At 36.4% G+C, this 26,192-nt stretch overlaps 1 protein-coding gene, 1 long non-coding RNA gene and 1 pseudogene across 3 annotated transcripts; all 3 read left to right on the top strand.

The window, feature by feature from the left end:
* The first annotated feature begins 7,027 nt into the window (after positions 1 to 7,027).
* Positions 7,028 to 13,829, top strand: LOC131601636 (uncharacterized; annotated as a pseudogene).
* Positions 13,830 to 13,923: 94 nt separating this feature from the next.
* Positions 13,924 to 15,026, top strand: LOC131606087 (uncharacterized). Its single transcript, XR_009284730.1, has 3 exons — positions 13,924 to 14,575; positions 14,696 to 14,809; positions 14,898 to 15,026. It is a non-coding gene; the product is annotated as an uncharacterized LOC131606087 (long non-coding RNA).
* Positions 15,027 to 15,853: 827 nt separating this feature from the next.
* On the top strand, positions 15,854 to 18,523 carry LOC131606086 (beta-glucuronosyltransferase GlcAT14C-like). 2 transcript variants are annotated; one of them, XM_058878368.1, is made up of 6 exons: positions 15,854 to 15,933; positions 16,077 to 16,199; positions 16,736 to 17,191; positions 17,277 to 17,352; positions 17,512 to 17,627; positions 17,946 to 18,523. In XM_058878368.1, the coding sequence occupies exons 2-6, from the start codon at positions 16,124 to 16,126 to the stop codon at positions 18,464 to 18,466; spliced, it is 1,245 nt and encodes a 414-aa protein (XP_058734351.1). In that variant the 5' UTR covers positions 15,854 to 15,933; positions 16,077 to 16,123; the 3' UTR covers positions 18,467 to 18,523. The 2 variants fall into 2 exon arrangements, with proteins under 2 accessions (XP_058734351.1, XP_058734350.1); XM_058878367.1 differs by lacking the exons at positions 15,854 to 15,933; positions 16,077 to 16,199 and having other exon boundaries at positions 16,310 to 17,191.
* Positions 18,524 to 26,192: the final 7,669 nt, after the last annotated feature.

The raw sequence follows: 26,192 nt of genomic DNA, 5'->3' as shown, positions 1-26,192 counted from the left end.
TGTTCTTCTTTCAACTACTCAAATATTTTTTGTTTCAAACGTACATACATGTTTTCCATGATGCCTTTGTTGTAGTTGAGTCATGAATGGATTATTGTCAATAAAATTTCCATGATACCTTTCTTGTAGTTGAATCATGAATGAATTATTGTCAATAAAATTGTTTGTATTGTCGATAAATAGCAAAACGATGATCAATAATTATTGTCAATATATTGTCAATTATTATTTAATTTCAGAAAAATGTTATTCTTACATTAAATCTATACACTACACTATATACATTGTTCACATATATTTTTTTTAAATTATTTTTATTTTTTAATATATTTTTCTCTAAAATTATTGATTAATACAATTTAAAATTTAATTAATATATATTCTAACCTAAAAAATTAATGTATATACAGTTCAGACTTTGGTTAATATTATATAAAAGTTGGTTAATAAAGTTCATAACTTAGTTAATAAGTTCTCAAACTTAAAAATAAAAAAATAGTAAAATAAAATTGATTAATAGAGTATAAAGGTTGGTTAATACATTTATAATTTAGTGTCAGAACATGGTTAATAGTATGTATTTTATTAGTTAATAAAATAGTGTAAGTGGTTAATGAATTATAAGGAAAATAATTGATTAATAACGTACATTTTTTTGTGGTTAATACAATTGTGAAGTTGGTTAATGACACAACCTTATATTTGTGTTTTAAAATAAATTTTAAAAATAAGTTTTTTTTTAATATTATTTAAATAAAAAACATTATTCATCGAATAAATACGGTGAACAGTATATAGTATTAAGGGTAAAAACTGGTGTACACAGTTGAATAACTAAGCCAACCAAAAAACTCCACGAACTAGAGCCACTAATGATTCAAATAATTCTGTTTTTGTATGCACAATAAATAATAATAATAATTATAATAATAATAATAATAATAATAATTACTTACAAAGTTATATTGATAATAGTAATGATAAAAATTTAAAATTATAAATAATTTTAGTAAATAATGATAAAAGACTAATAATAAATATTGATAAAAGGATGTGTTTTGGGCTTTAACCCGTTTTACACAATCTACTTACATTTACATTTAAATTTAAAGTGAATCGTAAAAAGTAAATCTCAAATTTCAATCTCAATCTGAATCGAATCATCCAAAACTCTAAAAAAAACTCTCCATCGTTCTAATGGCTGCGCCTGCGCCTCTGGGTTCCATTGTAGAACAAGAGAAGATACTTGAAGATGGAAAAACGAATTCGGATTAGGAACAAATTTACGGAAACAACGACTTTCGTGTCTTACACGAGCGAAGCGTCAAACCATTACGCAGAAGTCTGAATCAGATGGGTCTGAATCTGAATCAGATGGGTCTGAATCTGAATCAGATGGGGCTGAATCAGAATCAGGGGATAATCAGGATCAGGGGATGATGAATCCTAAGCATTTTTTTTGTCTAATGATCATAGTTTGAATTTTTGTATAGGTTCAAATATGTTGGAATTTATACCAACCTGTATATTTTGCAAACTATTCAAATAATTATGTTTTTGTATGCACAATGAGTTGACATTATTAGGAAGTCCCTGCTACCCATTATGAAACATTTTCTTTTATAATGATCATAGTTTTATTTTTGTATACATATATGTTCATATATGTTGGAATTACTACCAGTATATTTTGCAAAATATTCAAATAATTCTGTTTTTGTAAGCACAAGGAGTTGACTTTATTACTGTTATCTATAATTTATTAATTTACACTATAATATACCACACTCAAATAAACAGAGGAATAACTTTGATAATAGCTTTGAATTCTTCTACTTGATCAATTCCGAAATATAATAATGAATGTAGTAAAATAGCAGTTGATGTGTTCACATTTTCAGTTGTGATATCATTGTAGAGACCTCAGAAATGGTTATTTTCAGAACTGCTAATGAATGTAGTAAAATGAAGTTAATGTGTTCACATTTTCAGTTGTGATACCATTGCAGAGACCTCAGAAATGGTTATTTTCAAAACTGTTTTTGAAAGTCACTGCAGATCTTCTGCGGAACTTCGTAGTTTTTGTTCTGTTTCTATTATGCATTCTCATCAACACTCCACCAACAATTGTCGATGGTGAACTTGAGGTAATCATTAACGAACAGGACATCCAATATGAAGTTAAGTATTGGGAAAACTCATTGATAATTATATGTGCTAGAGGGAGATTTAACAATGAATGCTGTAAAAGGTTTCATGATGAATGTTTGGAATTTCGTAACCTTGCCAGATCTTTACTATAATGAAGAGGGTTATTTCATTATACGAACGAAATCAAAGATTGATAAAGATGCAATCTTGATCGAGGGCCAGACACCATTTTTAGGAAACCTATGTTCCTCCATGAATGGAAAGCAGATTTCAAGTTTAAGGAAGACGCAATTAGGACAGTTCTTATCTAGGTGCTGCTACATCAACTACCTCTGGTGTATTGGGGAGAAAATAGTATTGGAAAAATTGCAAGCTTCTTGGGGAGGCCAATTACTACTGATGAGTGTACTGCAAAGAAAATGAGAGTCTCCTATGAAACAATCCTCATTGAAATAGACATTACTACTGAATTGAAAGAGAGCATTACCATTTGTGATCCGCAAGGTAACAAATTTAGCCAACCTGTTGAATATGAGTGGAGACCACTCTCCTGCAAATCTTGTGGAAAAGTGGGGCATGACTGTGAGAAAAAGAAAGATAGAGGAAAGCATAAAAAGACATGGCATGCTAAACAGAAAAGGATAATTCCACATAACCAGTTGAAAATGTCAAAGCAACTAAAGTTATAACTAAAGTCATAAAGACCATTGAAGAACCCAGCATTCCCTGGACAACAGTTGGGCATACAAGTAGAACCAAAGGAAAAGGAACGACATATGAAGATGGCACAGTGCTCTAGCCTAGGGTGAACCATGTTGGATGTAGCAACATCTTTGAAATGTTAGGGGCTGGAACTGAGCAAGAAGGAAAGTTTCCCCCATGATTCTCACTTGGAACATTAAGGGCTTGAATAAAATTGCAAGGCACGTTGAAATTAAAGCCCGTCTCAAAAGCCTTAAAGTGCCTTGCGTTGCTTTGATAGAAACTAGAGTAAAAAGGAAAATGTTGCTAGAATAAGGAATAAATTTGGCCTCCATTGGGACTGGATGGACAACTATGATCATCACCAAAATGGACGAATATGGATCATGTGACACAGGGATTATGTGGAGGTAAGGAAACACACTAGATCAGATCAGTACATTAATTGTGAGCTGCTTGATAGGAGTGGAACTAGATTATGTTGGCTTACTGTCATATATGCACAAAACCAACTAGCCCTTAGATCAAACTTGTGGAGAGATATTGGTAGCATGGCTAGATAAATTCAGGACCCTTGGCTTATTGCAAGTGATTTCAACAGGGAAGTGTTCATAAGTCACATGTGAGATTCAAGTTCTTGAATGTGATTACTGAAAATCCAAAATTCATGGACCTGATTCAGAATCAGTGGCATACTAGTGTACAAGGTAAACCGATGTACATTCTTTGGAGGAAACTAAAGAAACTCCAACCTCTTATCAGGGGACTGACTAGAGAAAGCACTGCAGATGTAAAAAAGATAGAGCATATGAGATAACAGCTATCTCTAGCGCAGCAGCATCTTGCAGAGGACAGATTTAATCATGGATACTTGAATGAAGTAAATAACTGGACAGATAAACTTCTCAAGGCTACTGAATTAGAAGAAAGAATGCTAATGCAGAAAGCAAAGATTAGTTGGCTGAAATTGGGGGATGGTAACAACTCTTACTTTCATGCTATTGTGAAAGGCAAGAACAAACATAATGGAATTCACATGATGGAAGATGACAGTGGCAACCAACAAAATGATTTTAAAGATATGGAAGGAGAAGTGTTGTGATTCTATGGAAACCTTATTGGAACAACATCCCCAATACTGCAGCATGTTGACATTGTGGCCCTTAGGAGAGGCACCCAAATGAATGAAAACCACGGAGAGTATCTAATTCAACCTGTTATAGAGGGAGAGATTTGGGATGCTCTTAAAGGCATAGGAGAAAATAAAGCACCTGGAATGGACGGATACAACTCCAAATTCTTCAAATGTGCTTGGCAGATTATCAAAGTGGACATCATCAAAGCTATTCAAGACTTCTTCGGAAACAACAGATTGTTTGTCGCTGTAAACTGTGCGATTGTCACGCTGATCCCCAAAACTCCTGCAACAAAATATATGAAACATATGCGTCCTATTGCCTTTTGTACCACGATCTTTAAAATAATCTCAAAAATTCTGACTCAAAGGCTCAACAGAGTTATTAATAGTGTGGTGGATAATAGTCAATCGGCGTTTCTGTCAGGGAGAGTGATCCAAGATAATATTGTTATGGCTCAGGAGCTTGTGAGGGGTTGCAACCGTAAACACGTATTGCCTAGATGTGCTATCTAAATGGATATTCAAAAGGTATACAAAACGGTTGAGTGCAGAGCTTTGGAGGATATTATGCGTGAGATGAATTTTCCTCATACCTTCACTACTTGGGTAATGACTTGTGTGAAATCTGTGTCATACAGGTATTGCATTAATGGCCAAGTGACAAAGTTGATCAAAGCCAAGAGGGGCCTGAGGCAAGGGGATCCTATATCCCCCTTTCTTTTTGTTCTGATTATGGAGTATCTACATCGCTGCCTGAAGAATTTGGAGTCTATACCTGACTTTCATTACCATCCTCGACGCGAAAAACTTAAGATCACGAATGTGAGTTTTGCGGATGATATTCTATTATTCACTAGAGGTGATAAAACTTCTATCCAACTCATGATGAAGGAGATTAACAAGTTCTCTATGGCTACTGGCCTTAAGGCCCATCCGGCCAAATGCCATATGAATTTTGGTGGAGTTCCTAGCAATGTCAGAATGGAGATCAAAGATGATACGGGCTTTAAAGATGGAAGTCTACCTTTTAAATATCTAGACGTGCCACTAGACAGCAGAAAACTCACGGTCCACCACTCCAGGCCTCTAATTGACAAAATAATGGAGAGAATCAAACATTGGACTCCAAGACTCTTCAGTTACGCAGGAAGACGACAGCTCGCTCAAAGCGTCCTCTTTGCCATAACTTCGTATTGGATGCAAATTTTTTACTTCCCAAAAAAGGTGATCCAGCAAATTTAGGCAATGTGTCAAACTTTTCTTTGGCGTGGAAATGATGAGATAAGCAAGAAAGCTCCAATTGCATTGAAGAATGTTTGCCTTCCAAAATCTGTCGGAAGACTGAATATTATTTCTCTGCAGGTGTGGAATAAAGCGACAATTGCGAAACTGCTTTGGAATATACAAGCTAAGGCGGACAAACTATGGATACGGTGGTTTGACACATATTTTTTTAAACAGCATGATGTCATGGTTTGGAACCCAAAGTCGAACTGTTCTTGGATTTTGAGGAAGATCATGAACATTCGGGATATTCTAAAAGACACTCATTATTGGAAAAACGCAGTGCAAACGGGTGTGTACAAGACCAAAGGCATGTATAAAGCACTCAGAGGAGAGTCTATACATGTTCCTTGGAAAAGAATGTTGTAGAACAACTATGCACGCCCACGGGCCACTTTCACTCTTTGGATGATGCTAAAAGGCCACTTTCACTCTTTGGATGATGCTAAAAGGGAGACTCCCCACGCGAGATAGATTGGTGCGTTTTGGCATTATTACCGACTCTAGTTGCTGCTTCTGTGCTGGAACAGAATCTATTTATCATATCTTTTTCAGCTGCAGCACAACTTGCCAAGTGTGGAAGACTGTGCTGCAATGGCTTGACATCAATCACGCCCCCACGGAATGGAACCGGGAAAGTAGATTGATCACAAGTGAGATTAACAAAAAAGGTTGGAAAAGGAAAATTCTGAAAGTCGCGATCACTGAGACCGTGTATGAAATATGGAAAGGAAGGAACCAAATGGTCTTCTCCCACACTAGCCTAGAACACAATATAGCAAGAAAAATTATTGACATTGTGAAAACTAGATGTAGTTTGAATAGGAAGCTTTATTTGCATATAAATGCTTCTAGTCTGATTTAAGTTGTCGATTTTTATTCCTGGATCCCTTTGGATCGGTTGTAAAAAAACTGTTTTTTGAATTTCAATAAAAGTAATGCTTGTTCTCCACAAAAAAAAAAATAGAAATAGTGAAGGAGAAAAGATGAACTAGTTATCTAAGGTTTTATGAAAAAATTGCTCGATGTCTTTTGATGACACTCGACTACGATGAAGTATTGTTGGTTTCTCTACAATAGAAGTATCAGTTTCATAGACGTGGTCAATAAGGGCAGCAAATCATTCTCTATCTTTTGATAGTGTACTTCTGATCTAGATAAGGCCTTAGAGATACAGTAAACCGGACTCAAAGTTGAATTTGATTCTCGCACGAGGACGACGCTAATGGCTTCACCAGACAAACAACACCCTTGTTTGACAGTGCAGTGTTGTATTTTTAAAAGTTAAGCTGTTTTTTTATCTTTCTACAACATATATTGTTTGCAAATTTGACGTTTTTTTACTAAGTTTGACAGTTATAATTATCTTTATAATGTAGATTATCCAAATAATAAGATTTAGTATCATTGCTTTCATTATTGTCAAAAAAAGGTACTATCTTAATTCACTTTGAAACCAATACAAAAATAGTATAATACTATTTTAGTAACATAAAGCTTTTTCATGTAAACCCTTTTTCCATATAGCTTTTAACTACTACTATATTAATTTCCAACCCTACTTTTTGATACCTTCAACCACAAGCTATCAAACGTTAGGTACAAGTTTCAGCATCATTCACCTTTTTCTTTCTCAATCATATTCATTCACACCCTTCTACACTGATTTTCCACCTTACTCATATTTCTATCATAGATTATGCTATTTCATAAATCTTCGATTCTTCCCATATCCACAAGAAAAACATTTCAATGAGAACATCAAAATTCTCATGTAGAGGATTGGATTCTCGTCTATGTCTTCTAATCGTTGCGATTTGTTTGCTACTATTTGCAACAGTTTCAAGATTGAATATTCCAAATGTTTCATATTATTCCACCCCATTCCCAAATTTACAGCAAAACTTCAATGATCCTAAGAAAATTCTTGTAACAAAAGCAAAAGGGTACCCTCCGGTGTTTGCATATTGGATTTTTGGCACGAAAGGAGAGACTAGCAAGATGATGAGGTTGTTGAAAGCTATATATCATCCACGAAATCAGTACCTACTTCAACTTGACGATAGTTCATCCGAATCCGAACAAATGGATTTAGCTCTTTATGTTAAATCTTCTAAGGTTTTTGAGGAATTCGGAAATGTTAATGTTGTTGGAAAGAGTTATGGTTTTAATAAGATGGGATCTTCTTCACTTTCTGCTTCTCTTCACGCGGCGGCTTTGCTTCTTAAATTGAACAAAGATTGGGATTGGTTCTTCACTGTTGTGAATTCAATGCCAAGAACAAAGTATAAAACAAGGAAGAATAAAGGACAAGGAAGAAGAGGAACACAAGAATTGGTTATAACTGCTATTCTTTTACTTTCTCTTAAAACAAGATTACAAGTTTACAAGAATAACAAATAACCTCTCTCACCCTAAATTAGGATTTGCAGCTTAGCAATGATGAGAGACTAGTATGCTATTTATAATAAAACCTAACATACTAACTAATGGGCTTTTTCCACAGGCCCATTACACAAGTCAACTTAATAAACAAGCTAACTTAACAAATTAGGGTTTAAACACTAAAACCTAATTTAACATGCTAACAACCCTAGCATCTTCGACACAAGCATGTGAACAACCTTCGACTTCATGCTTAACCCTGTCGAACCAAGAAGCTACCCTTCGGCCATACTAGAGTTCGATCCAAAATCTCACAAATCTCCACCTTGGATCTAACTCTACAACATCAAGGGAACAAACTAGCTTTCTTCATGCAGCTTTATCAACTGCATAAAGTGGAAAAACTTGCAACTCGACAATGTCTTGGTGATCATATCAGCAGCATTGTCTTCAGTCGAAACCTTCAGCACTTGGACTTCTCCACGCTCGATTACTCCTCTGACGAAATGCAGCCTCACATCAATGTGCTTAGTTCGCTCATGATAGGCTGAATTCTTCGACAAGTGTATTGCACTTTGACTATCACATTTAACAGTGATACCTCGACCTTGAAGTTTCAGCTCCTTCGCAAAACCTTCAAGCCACAATGCTTCTTTCACAGCTTCAGTTAATGCAATGTACTCCGCTTCAGTGGTTGATAGAGCAACAACCTTCTGAAGTGTTGCTTTCCAACTAATTGCTGTGCCAAACATAGTGAAAACATATCCAGAAATAGATTTCCTGGAATCCATACAACCTGCATAATCAGAGTCGACATATCCTTCGATTACTGCTTTACCATCTTCACCCAAGGCTCCACCATAAATTAGGACTCTATTCAGAGACCCATTTATGTACCTTAAAATCCACTTCAATGCTTGCCAGTGAGCCTTTCCAGGATTCGCCATGTACCTGCTTACAAGACTTACTGCGTATGCTATGTCGGGTCTAGTACAAACCATAGCATACATCAAAGAACCAACTATATTAGCATATGGGATGCTATTCATATAGGCTCTTTCCACATCAGTACTGGGACACTGATCAATACTCAGCTTGAATTGAGGGTTTGTTGGAGTCACAACTGGCTTCGAATTCGACATACCAAACTTTTCAAGAATCTTCCGTAGATATGCCTCTTGAGATAGGCATAACTTCGACTTCTTTCTATCTCTTCGAATGTCAATTCCAAGAATCCTGGAAGCAGCTCCCAGATCCTTCATATCGAACTCCTTATTGAGTCCAGCCTTCACCCTCATCACATCTTCGACACTGTTGCTTGCTATGAGAATATCATCCACATAAAGCAACAAAATAACAAATGAATTACCAGGTCGAAATCTGAAGTAAACACAGTGGTCGAACTGACTTTTAATGAAACTTATGCGTGCCATGAACTTGTCGAATCTCCTATTCCACTGTCGAGGAGATTGTTTCAGCCCATACAAGGATCTCTTTAACTTACACACATAATCATCCTTCCCCTTTTCGACATACCCTTCAGGTTGCCTCATCAGGATCGTTTCATCTAGATCACCATACAAGAACGCAGTTTTCACATCCATCTGTTCCAGTTCAAGATCGAACTGTGCCACCATGGCAAGCAGCATTCGAATGGACCTATGTTTCACAACAGGAGAAAACACATCATTGAAGTCGACACCTTCTTTCTGAGTGAAACCCCTTGCGACTAACCTTGCCTTATATCTTTTCGACGTCACTCCTTCAATTCCTTCCTTAACTTTGAAAATCCATTTACAGCTGACTAACCTTGCCCCAGCAGGTTTCTTGATCAGTTCCCAAGTGTGATTATCATGAAGATATTTCATCTCATCATCCATGGCCTTCAGCCATTCAGTCTTATTTTGACTCCTCATAACTTCCTTATAATCTCTAGGTTCATCATCAAGAACCTCACTGGCAGAGATTAATGCATAAGCTATAAGATCTGCATACCCAAGTCTCTGAGGTGGTTTGATGACTCTTCTCGACCTATCTCTCGACAATAGGTAGTCATCGTCAGTTTCCTCAACTTCCTCAGCATCTTCTGCTTCTTCTTCGACTTCATCAGGGACATGCAATTCAGCATCAACATGCTCCACCTCAACAGGAATCTCTACCTGTTCCAGCTCTTCGTCAGATGTTTCTGTACTTCGACCAACATCATCAGTTTTCTTAAAAGCCATTTCAGCTTCATTGAAAACAACATCTCGACTGGTGATACACCTCCTGTGACCTGGCTCTAGGCACCATAGCCTATAAGCTTTGACTCCTTCTCGGTATCCCATGAACATGCATTTCAGAGCTCTAGGTTCGACCTTGTCTTGCCTAATGTGAGCATAGGCTATGCAGCCAAATACTCTCAGTTTGTCGAGATCTGGTGGATGTCCCGACCAAACTTCTTCAGGTGTCTTCATATCTAACGCTGTCGAAGGAAATCTATTTATCAGATATGTTGCTGTCGCAACAGCCTCAGCCCAGAACACCTTCTTTAACCCCGCACTAGTCAACATACATCTAACTCTCTCCAAAATAGTTCGATTAAACCTTTCAGCCAAACCATTTTGTTGTGGACTACCTGCAGTAGTTCTATGCCTTGCAATACCAGAGGTAGCACAAAAACTGTCGAATGCCTCATTGCAAAATTCAAGGCCATTGTCGGTTCTCAACCTCTTGACCTTTCTGCCAGTCTGATTTTCAACCAGAGTCTTCCAACTTTTGAAATTCTCAAACGTTTCATCCTTAGTCTTCTGGATGAATACCCATAATTTTCTGGAATAATCATCTACTATGGATAGGAAATACCTTGCCCCAGAATGTGATGCACACCTTGCAGGCCCCCAAAGATCAGCATGGATGTAATCAAGGGATCCATGTGTTCTTGATTTGCCTTTGTTGAACTTCACTCTGCAAGATTTTCCAAGTACACAGGGTTCACAAAACTTCAGCTTTTCGACTTTGTCTCCACCAAGCAGATTTTGTTTCCCTAATTCGACCAGACCCCTTTCACTGACATGGCCCAATCTCATGTGCCAGATTTCAGTTTTCGACAAAGGTTTCGTGGATGCAACATTTGTCGAACCACTTACAACTTCAGCCTCAAGGGTATACAAGCCTTGTTTCTTCACGCCTCTCAAGACTTCCTTCGAACCCTTCATGACTCTTAGGATACTTTTCTCTCCTTGGAAAACATATCCTTTCTTGTCGAATTCACCAAGAGAAAGCAGATTTCTCTTCAAATCAGGAACATACCTGACTTCAGTCAACAACCTTATTGACTCATCATGGAGCTTGAATCTAACAGATCCAATACCTGCAATCTTGCAAGCCTTGTTGTTTCCCAGCAATACTGATCCACCATCTTGATCACATAATTCCTCGAACAAGTCTTTGTTTGGAGTCATGTGCCAAGTGCAACCTGAATCCATAATCCACTCTCTCTTAGAGTCACTGCTTGAAACCACAAGAACATCAGCTGATTCGAAATCATCTTGAACAATGGCAGCGTTGCCATTATCCTTACCTCCATGATATTTCAGGCGTTCAGGGCACACCTTTCTTGTGTGACCCTCCTTTTTACAATGGTAGCATCGAATGCCAGATGCTTCGCCACTGTAAGACTTCGACTGGCTTTTGCCTTTCTTCTTGTCGAACTAACCATCCTTTCGTAAGAGTTTTCCTTTAACGGCCAAACCTTCGCCAACAGTCGAAGGTTTATGCTCCTTTCGTTCATTCAAGTCCTTAGAGTACAAGGCTGATTGAACTTCTTCAAACGTCAGGGACTCCCTTCCATACAAGAGAGTTTCTTTGAAGTGAGCATGTGATCTAGGCAAAGAACACAATAGTAACAGCGCTTGATCTTCATCATCGATCTTCACATCAATATTTTCAAGATCAAGAATCAGCTTGTTGAACATATCCAACTGCTCAGCCAATACTTTGTCTTCAATCATCTTGAATGAATACAAAGCTTGCTTCAGGTAGAGTCGATTTACCAGCGATTTGGTCATATACAAACTTTCAAGTTTCACCCATAACCCTGATGCCGTCGTCTCCTTTGATACCTGTCGGAGAACCTTATCACCAAGGCTCAACAAAATTGCGCTGTGTGCTTTCTCGATCATAGTTGTCTTCTCCGCTGCCGTTAATGCAGCATTCATGGCTGCCTCTCCCTTCAACGCTTCCAAACAACCCTGCTGAACCAGTAGGGCTTTCATCTTCAAGCGCCACAGACCGAAATCATTCACTCCGGTGAATTTTTCAATCTCATACTTTGTTGACGGCATCTTCTCCACGCTCACCGCACCAATTTGTTGTGAATTCAATGCCAAGAACAAAGTATAAAACAAGGAAGAATAAAGGACAAGGAAGAAGAGGAACACAAGAATTGGTTATAACTGCTATTCTTTTACTTTCTCTTAAAACAAGATTACAAGTTTACAAGAATAACAAATAACCTCTCTCACCCTAAATTAGGATTTGCAGCTTAGCAATGATGAGAGACTAGTATGCTATTTATAATAAAACCTAACATACTAACTAATGGGCTTTTTCCACAGGCCCATTACACAAGTCAACTTAATAAACAAGCTAACTTAACAAATTAGGGTTTAAACACTAAAACCTAATTTAACATGCTAACAACCCTAGCATCTTCGACACAAGCATGTGAACAACCTTCGACTTCATGCTTAACCCTGTCGAACCAAGAAGCTACCCTTCGGCCATACTAGAGTTCGATCCAAAATCTCACATTCACTTTGAGTGCTTCTCATTATCCTCTCATCACTCAAGATGGTAAGTGTTAATATTTCTACTATAAACTTTTTTTGTTTCATGATAAATTTTCATGAGTTAGGTTGTGACCACTTTCATGTTCAAATGAGGTTGCTGCGAATGGAAGAAGCATTCTTTTGTTTGATGCGAGTTTCAAGTAAAGCGATTACATTAGGACGAAGCTCTAGGAGAGGGGAGCGAGTCTCCCTAAGCTTGCCCGAATTGTTTAGCCCCCGCACATTCCATACGACTAACATGGATTACCATCATGAATCACTACTGAGGCATTCAAATCTCCTAGTATCCTTGGCAGTCCCCTTATTCTTATCTCTTCCATGCTTTGTAATTGTAGTCCAATCCGGGTGAGTATCAATAATATGCCCTTGAGAATTTTCAATCACAGTTTCGTCTGCAGGTTTATGAGGTGTATGAGTGGCAGCTCCTTGCTTCTGTTTAGGCTGCCATGTTTCAGCTGGTTTCACAGGTTCACAGTTGTGGCCAAATCATTGATATTTATCACAAAACAATAGCTTTCATTCATATTCAAATAATTTTATTTTTCCGCAATACTTATAGTTTTATATATACTGTAACCAATATTCTTGAATTCCACTGTTGCTGCTACCATTGTTCATAAAGCCATTGGGGATAGGCTTCACTGTACGTGTTTTTGTTGACAATGGCTTGCTCAGGTTACTTACTTACCAAGTTACCACTAGTCCGGTTTATTTCGTGTGTTTTTGGTTCTTGTTTTGATTATTATTATTATTGTTGTTGTTGTTGCTGTTGTGTACAGGCATAAAGAGCAGGAACAGGTGATGGAAACATTTGAAAAGGATCTTCATTTACCGGTTGTGTGTGTTGATGCTGCAGATCAATTTCTTACACAGCTAAAAGGTGTGACAGATCCTGAAATGAAGAGGAAAATAATCGGTAAAGAGTTTATCAGCATTTTTGATGATTTTGCTGAGGAGCTAGAGGAGAAACTGGGAACCAGACCTTCTTACTTGGTTCAAGGGACCTTGTACCCTGATGTGATTAAATCATGCCCACCACCTGGAAGTGGGAGAACCCTTTCGCATACCATCAAGAGCCATCATAATGTTGGTGGTCTTCCAGAGGACATGCAGTTGAAACTTATTGAACCACTTAAACTACTTTTTAAGGATGAGGTTTTGCTTTTCAACTATTGTCTTCATTGCTTGTGCTTGGAATTGGATTCTCTGATTGTGTTTCTGTTTATGTTATGATTTGTTTTTGTTCAAAGGTTCGTCAATTAGGGAAGATCATGGATGTTCCGGAGGGATTTCTAAAACGTCATCCCTTCCCTGGACCTGGTCGCACTTACTGTTAGTAAGATTGGTGTAGCTAGATTGGAAACTGTATTGAAAGTTATGACAGTTGTTGAAAACAAGCACCTAATGCTCTTGTTAAGAAATGCGGTTGGGCCTAACTCAACCCTACAAAACCGGCTTGTAGGGTGAGGATTGCCCCCACTTATAAGGACATGTTCAGGCCATATATTGTCCGATGTGGGACTCTTAACACACCCCCTCACGCCCAGGACTAGACAACTGGAGCGTGGAAATAAATGGTGGGTGGCCCGATAGCGGAAACCATAGAAGGTGGTCCACCGGATCTTAAACGAGGCTCTGATACCATGTTAAGAAATGTGGTTAGGCCTAACTCAACCCTACAGAAGGATAGACATTTTCCTTCATAATGTTGGTTCTCACAAATGCTTAGTTGAGGATATAGTATATATTAAGACTTTGAGTTCCACTGAAATTCATCTTATTTGCTTTTATGTGGATGACTACTGATTACTGGTAGCAGTTCAGCTGGTATTGAGTCGCTCAAGGAAAAGTTTAAAGAAGGCATTTGAAATGACAGACTTGGAAATCCTAACATATTTTGTGTTACCGAAAAGGGAATTTTTATGTACCAGAAGAAATATATTTCAAATGTACTAAATAAGTTCAGTATGATGGGGTGTAATCCTGCAGAAACTCAAGCTTAGTTAAATGTGAAGGTTTTAAGAACTGAAGACGAGGCTTCAGTTGATGGAACCTTGTTCAAGAAAATTGTTGGTGGCTTGAGGTTCAGTTGTCACAGCAGGCTAAAAATTATTGAATTATCATTAATCCTGCGCCCACTTTTCATTCATTCATTTTCCAATTCTCAATTGTATTGAATTATTTGGTTGTTTTAAATTTGAAGGTATATGATTCAGTGTTAGAGAATAAAAATCATCACCTTTTAACTTCTCTTCAAGACACACAAAGAGGACTCTTAACAACTCCTAATCAACGTTCTTCTATAGAACAAGCACTAGTTACTACTCTACTCTTTTCAATTTCTCACTTTCTTTCATTCATTTTTTGTTTCTCCGACCACCAATGTGTTTGATACTTACTGTTAGGTGAATGTAGAAGGAACCAACATGGGTGAACCTATTGATTTGATTTTGAACAAACTCCACGGAACCTGGCGCCTCCACTATACTTCTGCTCCCGATGTTCTCATTCTATTCCATGCTGCTGCTGCTGCTGCACTTTCTTTCTTTCAATTATTCTATTACTAAACTTTAACTATGCTTATTTCACTTCTTTTATCCCAAACTCATCAACACTTGTGCATATTTTCTCTTATTGCTGTCACCACCATCTTACTCTTACTTTCTTTGCTTCCGCCGCAATGAGATAGGTTGGACAGATATTACAGGTAAATCTCAACCTTAATTTTGCCTCTTGCGTTTATAATTTGCATACTCCCGGAACTTACGCTACGAAAACGTTTCTGCATCAAATCCAAAACTATGGTGATATAGTTTTATGTGAATGAGACCAGTGGCCATAACGGTTAACTTATATAGTGTACTTCTCTCCTGCAGATCTTGCAATATCTCCGTCCAAAGCAGACACTTCCCTTTTTTTCTTTTAAACAAGTTCAGTTTATAACAAATAGTTCATGACACTTGAAATATTTTTCTTGGGAAGCCTAATATATAAATGAAGTTGTTCTGATCAAATCCATTGAAAATGAATTGGAACTTGATGGTATCAGTGACATGATAATATACTTATATAACTGGTGGTTTTGTGATAAACAGAACCTTACATTTCATGTCTCCGAACATTTTTCATTATTTAATAATTGATAAAACAGAAATAAGACTCTGCATCAATAACTGACTAATAAAATGCTACTGTGGAAATAGTAACCCATAGAGTGGAATACGATTTAGTAAATGATAAAAATTTCTGTGTTACAAAGATTTCTGAACATAATAATAATTCAAATGACATAGACAAAAAATAATACATATGTTACATATATAGTACTAAAAAATAAAAGATGTATTCCTCTTATGACCAATTCACACTTATTTGGGTTTTGCTTCTATGCCCATCTCTGTCAAATAAAAACTCAGAAATAAATCAGTCATGACTCCGAAGGTACACTTCTTTGGATTAAGCCTCATATTATACCGTTAGACTCTTTAGAATATGAGGCAAAGATGCTTTCCGTTTAGCTCTTCTTCTTTGTCCTTGAAGACTTTGTTCATCATTCCCTAGTATGTTGCTCCTGCATTTTTCAGGCCAAAAGGAATTATGCTATATTGGTAATTGGCTAGCTAGCTCAATCATGAAAGTTTTTGGTTCTACCTCCATGACACACAAACAACACCCTTGTTCGACATTGCAGTGTTGTATTTTTAAAAGTTAAGCTGGTTTTTATCTTTCTACAACATATATTGTTTGCAAATTTGACATTTTTTTTACTAAGTTTGACAGTTATAATTATCCAAATAATAAGATTTAGTATCATTGCTTTCATTTTTGTCAAAAAAAGGTACTATCTTAATTCACTTTGAAACCAATACAAAAATAGTATAATACTATTTTAGTAACATAAAGCTTTTTCATGTAAACCCTTTTTCCATATAGCTTTTAACTACTATATTAATTTCCAATCCTACTTTTTGATACCTTCAACCACAAGCTTTCAAACGTTAGGTACAAGTTTCAACATCACTCACCTTTTTCTTTCTCAATCATATTCATTCACACCCTTCTACACTGATTTTCCACCTTACTCATATTTCTATCATAGATTATGCTATTTCATAAATCTTTGATTCTTCCCATATCCACAAGAAAAACATTTCAATGAGAACATCAAAATTTTCATGTAGAGGATTGGATTATTGTCTATGTCTTCTAATTCTTGCTGTTTGTTTGCTACTATTTGCAACAGTTTCAAGATTGAATATTCCAAATGTTTCTTATTATTCCACCACAATCACAAATTTACAGCAAAACTTCAATGATCCTAAGAAAAATCTTGTAACAAAAGCAAAAGGGTACCCTCCGGTGTTCGCATATTGGATTTTCGGCACCAAAGGAGAGACTAACAAGATGATGAGGTTGTTGAAAGCTATATATCATCCACAAAATCAGTACCTACTTCAACTTGACGATTTTTCATCTGAATCCGAACGAATGGATTTAGCTCTTTATGTTAAATCTTCTAAGGTTTTTGAGGAATTCGAAAATGTTAATGTTGTTGGAAAGAGTTATGCAATTAATAAGATGGGATCTTCTTCACTTTCGGCTTCTCTTCACGCCGCGGCTTTGCTTCTTAAATTGAACAAAGATTGGGATTGGTTCTTCACTTTGAGTGCTTCTCATTATCCTCTCATCACTCAAGATGGTAAGTGTTCATATTTGTACTATAAACTTTTTTGTTTCATGAGTTAGGTTGTGACAACTTTCATGTTCAAATGAGGTTTGTGTAGATATTCTTCATGCTTTCACAAACCTACCAACAAATCTCAACTTTGTTCATTATACTAACAAGACACTAAGGAACGAGTAAGTAATCTCAAAATGAAGGTTTGTTTTATTTCCTTAATTATAATGTCTTGTTACAAAGTTTTAATCAAGCAATCATAGTCATAACTATAGATGCTGAAAAAGATAGGAACAAGCATTGTGAAATATCTCAATCATAGTTATAAATTGTTGGTGCAGGCAAAGAAACATGAATCAAATAGTGGTAGACCCAAGTTTACATTATGATAAGAGTAGTCCACTTTACTTTGCTGTTGAGGCCAGAGATACTCCTGATGCTTTTAAGATATTTCGAGGTCAGTCTACACTATCACAAACATGATACTGATACTGATACTTTCACTGTCGTGTTATGTTAACGGTGATAATAGTTTTAAACAATGAATAAATGAAACGTAACGTACGTGTCTGTATCGTGTTAGAGTCAGGTTATGTTAACGGTGATAATAGTTTTAAACAATGAATAAATGAAACGTAACGTACGTGTCTGTATCGTGTTAGAGTCAGGTTATGTTAACGGTGATAATAGTTTTAAACAATGAATAAATGAAACGTAACGTACGTGTCTGTATCGTGTTAGAGTCAGACACTGACGTGTGTTAGATTTTGAATAGGTTCACCTTGGATGATTCTTACAAGATCTTTCATGGAGTATTGTATCTATGGATGGGACAATTTACCAAGAAGGTTACTAATGTTTTTCAGCAATGTGGCTTATCCTATGGAATCATATTTCCACACAGTTCTATGTAACTCTCAAGAGTTCAAAAATACTATAGTAGATAATAATCTAATTTACAGTCTTTTCGACGATGATCCATCGGAATCTCAATTACTTGACATGTCACATTATGATATAATGATGGAAATTGGCGTGGCATTTGCGCGTCCATTCGGGGAAGATGAACTTGTTCTAGAAAAAATTGATGACTTGGTTCTTAATAGAAGTTTTAATGGAATAGTTCAAGGAGAATGGTGTTCAAGTTCAAATTTGGAGATAAACAAAACTACAAAGGTTTCTGAAATTGATGTTGTAAAAACAGGATTGTTTGGGATCAAACTTAGAACTCATTTAGATGAAATTGTTAATAGTGGGAGATATAGAACTAGTGAGTGTCAATTTCAATTGGTGTGACAAAAAATGTGCAGTTACAAAATAATTTTATTAATTTTTGATTATTTTTTCCTTTGACATTCTTTATGTTTGGCTGCTTATTGAAATGGAATAGAGTAACTAAAAAATCCCCTAAAATTACAATATTATTTTTTTCAAGTATTTTTCACCTTTATTTATATAGCTCTATTTTGAGGAATCAAATATTTTTCCTTGTTTTATTTTGTTTTAATTACTCTACTCGTCTTTAAATATTTAAAAAAAATCAAATAAAACTTCAAACTAAAAATTGTAATTAAATCCTTAATTTAATATATATTTTGTAATTTGATCATGTCATCACTAAGTAGAAATACACCAAGCAAGATGGAAAAACAGTTACATAGAACAAACAAATTCTTATAAAAACTCTCATTCATTTACATTTAAAGACACACATAATTTATAATATGATTTCAACACACAAATAAAGCCATAAATAGAAACATGGGGATGAATATGTTTTTGAGTTGTTTTGATGGATCTAGAAGAGTAAACTATATGAGTAATTTTAAAGTTATCGGGAGAAAAGAAAATATTTTTTAAATAATTAAAAAATAAATATGAGAAATTTAATGTTTATTAAATAAACTAATAATAATTATGAGAAATTTTAAAAATAAAGGAAGAAAATTAAAAATAAATATGAGAAAGTAAAAGGAACAAATAAGACAATGACCGTACCGTACTGTAAGGATGAGTTATAGAATCATTAAACGTATGGAGATTCCCGCTTTTATAAGGCAATAGTCTCTATTTATGTACGTGATGTCGCATGAGCATCCCCTCAATCAGAATCCTCGTCGCATGAGCATCCCCTCAATCAGAATCCTCGGTACCACGCAACTTGTTATAGTGACAGTTACCAGCAACGAAAGCACTTCGTTGGGAATACTATCCACATTTTCATTGTCTCAAAATTCTAATATAAATTTAATCACCTTTGGTTCTTCTTAATTGTTTCTTATCCTGAGGCATGTCTCTTTTGCATATCCCTTAACTATGAGAAATTTTTTTGTCCGGGCTTTATAGTTTTGCTGGCTCCGTTACTGTCCTTTAGGCAGGATGATCCTCCAAATATTGAAGAAATGTCCAAGTTCAATGGCAAGACGTACAAGATCGAAATTAAAGCATTGTTTTCGATAGCAAGAAGATAAGTTATCATTATCGATAGTCAAAATTGTTAACAAAATGGCGTGAAACAAAGATATGATAAATTTCTTATAGAAATTCGCAAAAATCAAAAGTCAATTCCATAAATGACATCATTATTCTGACGTAGAACATGAGATTGATGATATATAATTCATCTAATGTGATGGAGAGAAAGTTTACCTACAATGTATAAAGCAAATTAGTAATGTTAATTACTTTTGAAAAAATAATAAATATATACTCCCTCCGTCTCATATTAAGAAAATGATTAGATGTATTGATTTTAATGATAAAATTAATATCAATTACTAAAGTACTCTTATTTATTATAGATAGTGGAGTTGTTGAAACACGTGAAAGTTAATATATAGGGATATAGTAGTGGAAAAAATAATAAATGTTGCATTGTTAATCTAAAGAGACATTTATTTTGAGACATAGAAAAAGTGCAAATAAGACACTTAGTATGAGACGGAGGGAAAAATAATTTAAAAATATTTTTTCAATGGGTGTTTATTGTTAAGGACACCTAGAGTAGTTTTTTAACGGTGTAATCCGCAGTTCTTGTCATGTGTCATGTTAACAAAAATAACGTAAAAAATTTATAGCCATGAATTAATAAATGAATAATTAAAGAGGAACAATTATGATTAAGAATGAGACATGACAACTAAACTAACGTGCTTATTTAAAAATTCAAATGAAATGAAACATGTGGTTTAAAACATAACAGCATTGGGAGAGAGAATCTCAATACACAAATAAAAAAAACACATATGTCTCATTCACAACCATGAAAATGATTCTTGAGAAACTTCCAACAACAACCGTAATGAAGTGCTATTTAGCTATTCATTCATGCACTCTTCTCAAGCATCACCTTTAGTAGAAACATATTTTAGACCACACATCTAGGTCCATTATTATATAGGAGTATTTATTTATTGCTAAATATGTTCCAAGTAAAATGACTCAACACCATATAATTACCAACTCAACTCTATTTGTGGTAGCTCAACGTCTCTTTAATTAAGTCTTTCATTTATTTTAATTACTACAATAGAAATTGTGAGTGACGAAGTTGGGACCAACCAATGAAAAAAATATATAAGTGACGTGTGGTTATAAAATTGATGCTCATAGACCCATAGTTAGTATGTTAGTAATGGAACATCAACTATGGTTGGTGCTTGCTCGCAACCAAATTCATGGAGTAACTCACCACTAAGGCTTGTAACAAATACCACAATTCATAGTTCAAAATGTTACATACTTAAATGTTAGAATCATCATTTTTTTATCCATCAAATATACTTGAATGATTGCATGCAAACTCTATTTATAGAATTTTTTTTTGAATAACCATATTTTTAAAAAAAATTCCAAAAATAACTAGGTTTTCAAAAAAATTACACAAATGTCACTTTTCAGCCAAAAAATACACGTTGTCGCCAGGGGGGGTGGCGACAACAATGGGCTTTAGGTGTACTCGCCAGGCCCACTGGCGCCTATGTGTATTTTTAAGGTGTTGTCGCCACCCCCCCTGCGACAACACCCCCCTTATTTTTTTTTCTTTTTTTTTTTAAAATTTTTTTCTTTAACATAATTTCTCTTAAATTTTTTTTATGTTATATTTTTCAAATATTATTTCAACATGGATTTTTTAAATAATTTTTTTTTCCATGGTATTATATTTTCGGTAATTTTTTACTTTCAATATTAATGTTTTCGGTACTATTTTCTCTTAAATGTTTGTAAATTTTATTGGTTCCAAATATTTTTTCCATGGTAATATTTGGTAATTTCTTTCAATATGTATCATGAATCCATTATTTATTTGGTAATCTTTTTTGTGTTGTAACCCATAAAATTTATAAAAAAAAGTTCATTTCATTGAAAAAGTAAATTACAAACATCATCGAAACTAATAACTATGTTGTGGAACTAGATTCACGATTGGGACATTTGGTCCTATTATGTCCTACCTCACGACATATACTACACTTCCTCTGCATTTTTTCAGTTACGTTCATCTCGGTTCTAATACGCCTGCTGTTTGGTCGACCGCTTTTATTCCGACGCATTAAATCGTTATGCCAAACTGTTTCCCCCTCGTACACAGGCCAATATGCCTCCATTGCTACCACCGGAAAGTAGTTGTCGTATACGTTGAGCAACGTTGATACTTTATAAATTTCTGATACCAAAGATAATGCATCAAAGTGAGTATGTGAACATGCTGCAAGGACATGGGAGCAAGGCATGCGATATGCTTGAAATTGGCCACAGTCGCACCAACGACCTGGGATATTGACGCGATACTCTTGTCGTGGAAGCCCCTGGTTATGGTCAATTGTTTCTTTGACACTGAAGGTGTGGCCATGACGGTCGAACTCGGTCACTCGATGAGTGTTACCCTTGGCAGATTCCTGTTGTATATATTTCATGCAGACATCGCTATATACCTGTTGTGTTTGTAACACTGAATTCCACCTCTTACCTCGTGTGGCGAACAAAGTTGCCATCCGAAAATACGTAGCACTAACAATGGCAGTTACAGGTAGGTTTCGTATGCCTTTGAAAACCCCGTTCATTGATTCCACAAGATTTGTAGTCATGTGGCCCCACATAGCCCCATCGTCGTATGACCTAGTCCATCTTGCTCTATCAATGCTGTCAATCCACCTCCCTGCATCTGGATTTGTCAACGCTATTTCTCGGCGGTAGTATTGAAATCCAGGTTGGTTTAAGGCATACCCCGCGTTCACCAAGTGGTTCTTCAAAAATTTATCCTTGATCTCTCTCATAAAATTCTGTGCTATATGCCTAATACAGTAGACATGCTTAGACGGAGGGTTGTGCCAACCATTTGCCGGATTGTTGTATGCGCTGTCAATAGAAGCGTGCCTGTCAGAAATCAAACAAAGATTAGGTTGTGGAGCGACTCTAGCTCGGAGATTCTTCAGAAAGAAACCCCAAGCAGCAGCTGTTTCCCCTTCTACCAAAGCAAAGGCTATTGGAAAAATGTTGCTATTTCCATCCTGCGCGACCGCCATCAACAAAGTTCCCTTGTATTTCCCATACAGCCACGTGCCATCAATTTGAATAATCGGCTTGCAAAAACCAAAACCGACGATGCATGGTCGAAACGCCCAGAATAGTCTATGGAAGATTCCATTATCTTCGAGAGGGGTTCCGTCCTGGGACTGTGCCGGCAGTGTCTCCAATATACTAACAGTCCCAGGTGAATACAATTGCAGTGCAGCCAGGTATCGAGGAAGTTGTTGGTACGATTCCTCCCAGTTGCCGTAGACTTTTTCAATTGCTTTCTGTTTCGCCAACCAAGCCTTTCTGTACGAAGGTCTGTATTTGAACACAGAAACGCAATGAGAAATAATTGTCTTCACCTTCAGGGATGGGTCAGTTTCGACCAGAGGAATGATGGTATGACATATCATGTCATGACTGAGTTTTCGATGATCTTGCGCCATGTTAGTGGTGACGCAGGTGTGGGCTTGAGATATCGAACGTATCACCCACGCGTTAAACTTCTTTCTGAATGATGCCTTCAGCATGTATCCACATTCCGGGTTTTTGCATGCAATAGTGACTCTCTCTGGATTTGATCGATCGGCTTTAAAATCAACACAATTTGCTAAGTGCCAATTTTTTATAGCCAACAGACAATCATCCTTCGAACGAAACGTGTCACCCTCTTTTAACTCCTCGCTTGACCTCATATATGGATTGTAGAACATATCGGACGATGGCTCGTCCTCTCCTAAATTAAGCGTTGTGAAATGTGCCGGAGGTGAATATGCATGTGTATCCGGTACTCGATCCGGTACTGGAACTTCTTCGTCACCTTCATCTTCGGATTCACGATTCACCAACTTATCAACAACATCTTCTATATCAGTTTCTTCGTCAATGACATGCTCGGGTTGTTGTTCGTCATCAACAACAGGATCAATAACTTGTGACTGAATATTTTGCGAAGGAGCATTTTGTTCAACCACTATGTACAGTTCCAGATAATCATAACCAAAATGCTCATGGGTGAGGAACATGTTTTGAACCTCTAAGTCGGTTGTTATCTGTGATTGACAAAATATGACTGAGTTGTTAGGTTGAAGAAGGGGTTGTCGGTAAAATATCTGAGACACTTGTTCTCTTATTTTGGATTCGATTTTCCTTTTTAGATAAGAGAAATCTGATTGTCTATTTAGAGCAAAACGTGTTGAGTTTGTGTTTCTAAATAGAAAACCGTTTGTGTCGCAGTGGTATGTCTCACCATTCATATGAACACGAACTTTGAACTGCGAGGTGGATGCCATAATTTTGATATGTGTTTGTGAAAGAAGAAATGTGAGAATTGTGTTGTGTTGTAAAAGGAAGAAATGTTTGGGAGAGTTGTGATGGTTGTAAAAAATAGTATGTGAAGTAGTTCCTATATATCATGCAAGAAATCTTACACAAGGGTAATGCATGCAAGAAATGAAGCAATAATTCTGCACAAGATAGTAACTTTGACATGACTAATGCATGCCACAAAAGATGTGTGTGCCCACCTCTTACACAAGGGTAATGCATGCAAGAAATGAAGCATTAATTCTGCACAAGATAGTAACTTTGACATGACTAATGCATGCCACAAGAGAATCTCGTCCCCACCTCTTACACAAGGGTAATGCATGCAAGAAATGAAGCAATAATTCTGCACAAGATAGTAACTTTGACATGACTAATGCATGCCACAAGAGAATCTCGTCCCCACCTCTTACACAAGGGTAATGCATGCAAGAAATGAAGCAATAATTCTGCACAAGATAGTAACTTTGACATGACTAATGCATGCCACAAAAGATGTGTGTGCCCACCTCTTACACAAGGGTAATGCATGCAAGAAATGAAGCATTAATTCTGCACAAGATAGTAACTTTGACATGACTAATGCATGCCACAAGAGAATCTCGTCCCCACCTCTTACACAAGGGTAATGCATGCAAGAAATGAAGCAATAATTCTGCACAAGATAGTAACTTTGACATGACTAATGCATGCCACAAAAGATAGGGCTGCATGCATGAAGATAGGGGGAATCGTTGCAGGAATCTATCAGGAATCGCTTCAGGAATCATTACAGGCGCATGCTAGGGTACAGGAACTCGTTTCGGACGCATGCGAAGGACAGAAAACAGATGGGGACCATGTGGGGCCCTGAATTTTATTCTTCAAAATTATTGTTTATGTTTTTTCCTTGTAAATGAAACCCTAATTGTCCCTCTATAAATTAGGGTTTCTTGTGTGCATCAGTACACACACGAAAAAATGAGATCTCGAATAAGGCCAGATAGCACGCACCGGACTACTGAGCCTCCACCACCTGTAAGGCGTTTGGACTATCAACCTCCCATTGTTCGAAGGAACGGATACGTTATTTTCTCTGCCGTCAAACCTCCCATGCAGGTAATGTTTTGGAACATTCAATCCATGGACCAGCTTAAGAGAACCCTTCTCAGGTTTTTGGAGGGAGAGTGGAGTCAAGGCGAACAAATCAGATCTATCAAGAGACTTAGAACAAGGGGAGGTGTTTTTCTTGAAAGACAGCGTTGGTGGGAGACAATGGAGGACGACATTCAATGCACTCGAATGATGGAGGACAGAGAAGACATTGTCCTAACCGTTGTAATATCCTAGATGTTGCAGTTTCTTTATCATTTCAGCTACTTCTGTACCGTCCAATTAAATGCTCTGAGCATATATTAATGAAATGTTTTTTTAACATTACAAAGTTTCCAATTAGTATTTAAGTTATTAATAATTAGCAAAATTACTTTCCGCGGTATTTCACCCACTATAAATAAAGGTGTGTGTGTGTGGAGTTGAAGTACCAACTCTTTCTTCATTCTTACTGCAAACACTAAAAATGAACTCAGTTTGGGCTGTCGTTTTTTTTGAGGAAGGTAGTCACATGCGTGTCTGCCTTAACCCCCATTGGAATTTCCAGAGAATTGTTAGAGCCATCAACACTGGGTTTCGTCAACTAGATGGTCCGACCAGAAAAGTTAAACAGATAGATTACCGTTGTCCATACATTACGTTGACGGATAATAATCCAGAAGGCACCTACATGTATTATTGGGACCGTGTGAAAGACGATGTGGACGTGGATCTAATGTTTTGGACACACAGTGGAGAGGTTAACCGAGGCGTTGAAGATCCACTTGTTCTTGCAGTGATACTCGAGTAGTTTAGATTAAGTGTTGCAATGATCGAGCGTGTACTACAAGTTGTTATGTGTTATTTTCTTAGATGTTTTAGTTTCTGTGTTGGTTATTGGCAATGTACCTTTTTAATTAATGAATGAATTAATGTTTTCCATAATATATATATCTGCGCTAATTTAATATAAAATCCTCAAAATCTGTTATAATCATATGTTTTAAATGAATTAAAAATTATGATAAATCACTGCATGCAATAATATAAAATAAACATGACAAGACGAGACACTGCGGGGAATCTCGTCCCACCACAGACTTGACAAGAC

The sequence above is a fragment of the Vicia villosa genome, linkage group LG5 (assembly GCF_029867415.1).
Source record: "Vicia villosa cultivar HV-30 ecotype Madison, WI linkage group LG5, Vvil1.0, whole genome shotgun sequence".
Taxonomy (NCBI): Eukaryota; Viridiplantae; Streptophyta; class Magnoliopsida; order Fabales; family Fabaceae; genus Vicia; species Vicia villosa.
The sequence above is the reverse complement of the archived record's forward strand: the minus strand, read 5'-3'. Positions and strand labels throughout refer to the sequence as shown.

Excerpts from the sequence above, each read along its gene's own strand:
- LOC131606086 (XM_058878367.1), top strand. The coding sequence starts at position 16,648 with ATGAGAACATCAAAATTTTCATGTAGAGGATTGGATTATTGTCTATGT. Across the intron at positions 17,192-17,276 it reads TCCTCTCATCACTCAAGATG|ATATTCTTCATGCTTTCACA; the intron begins GTAAGTGTTCAT and ends AGGTTTGTGTAG. Across the intron at positions 17,353-17,511 it reads AACAAGACACTAAGGAACGA|GCAAAGAAACATGAATCAAA; the intron begins GTAAGTAATCTC and ends TTGTTGGTGCAG.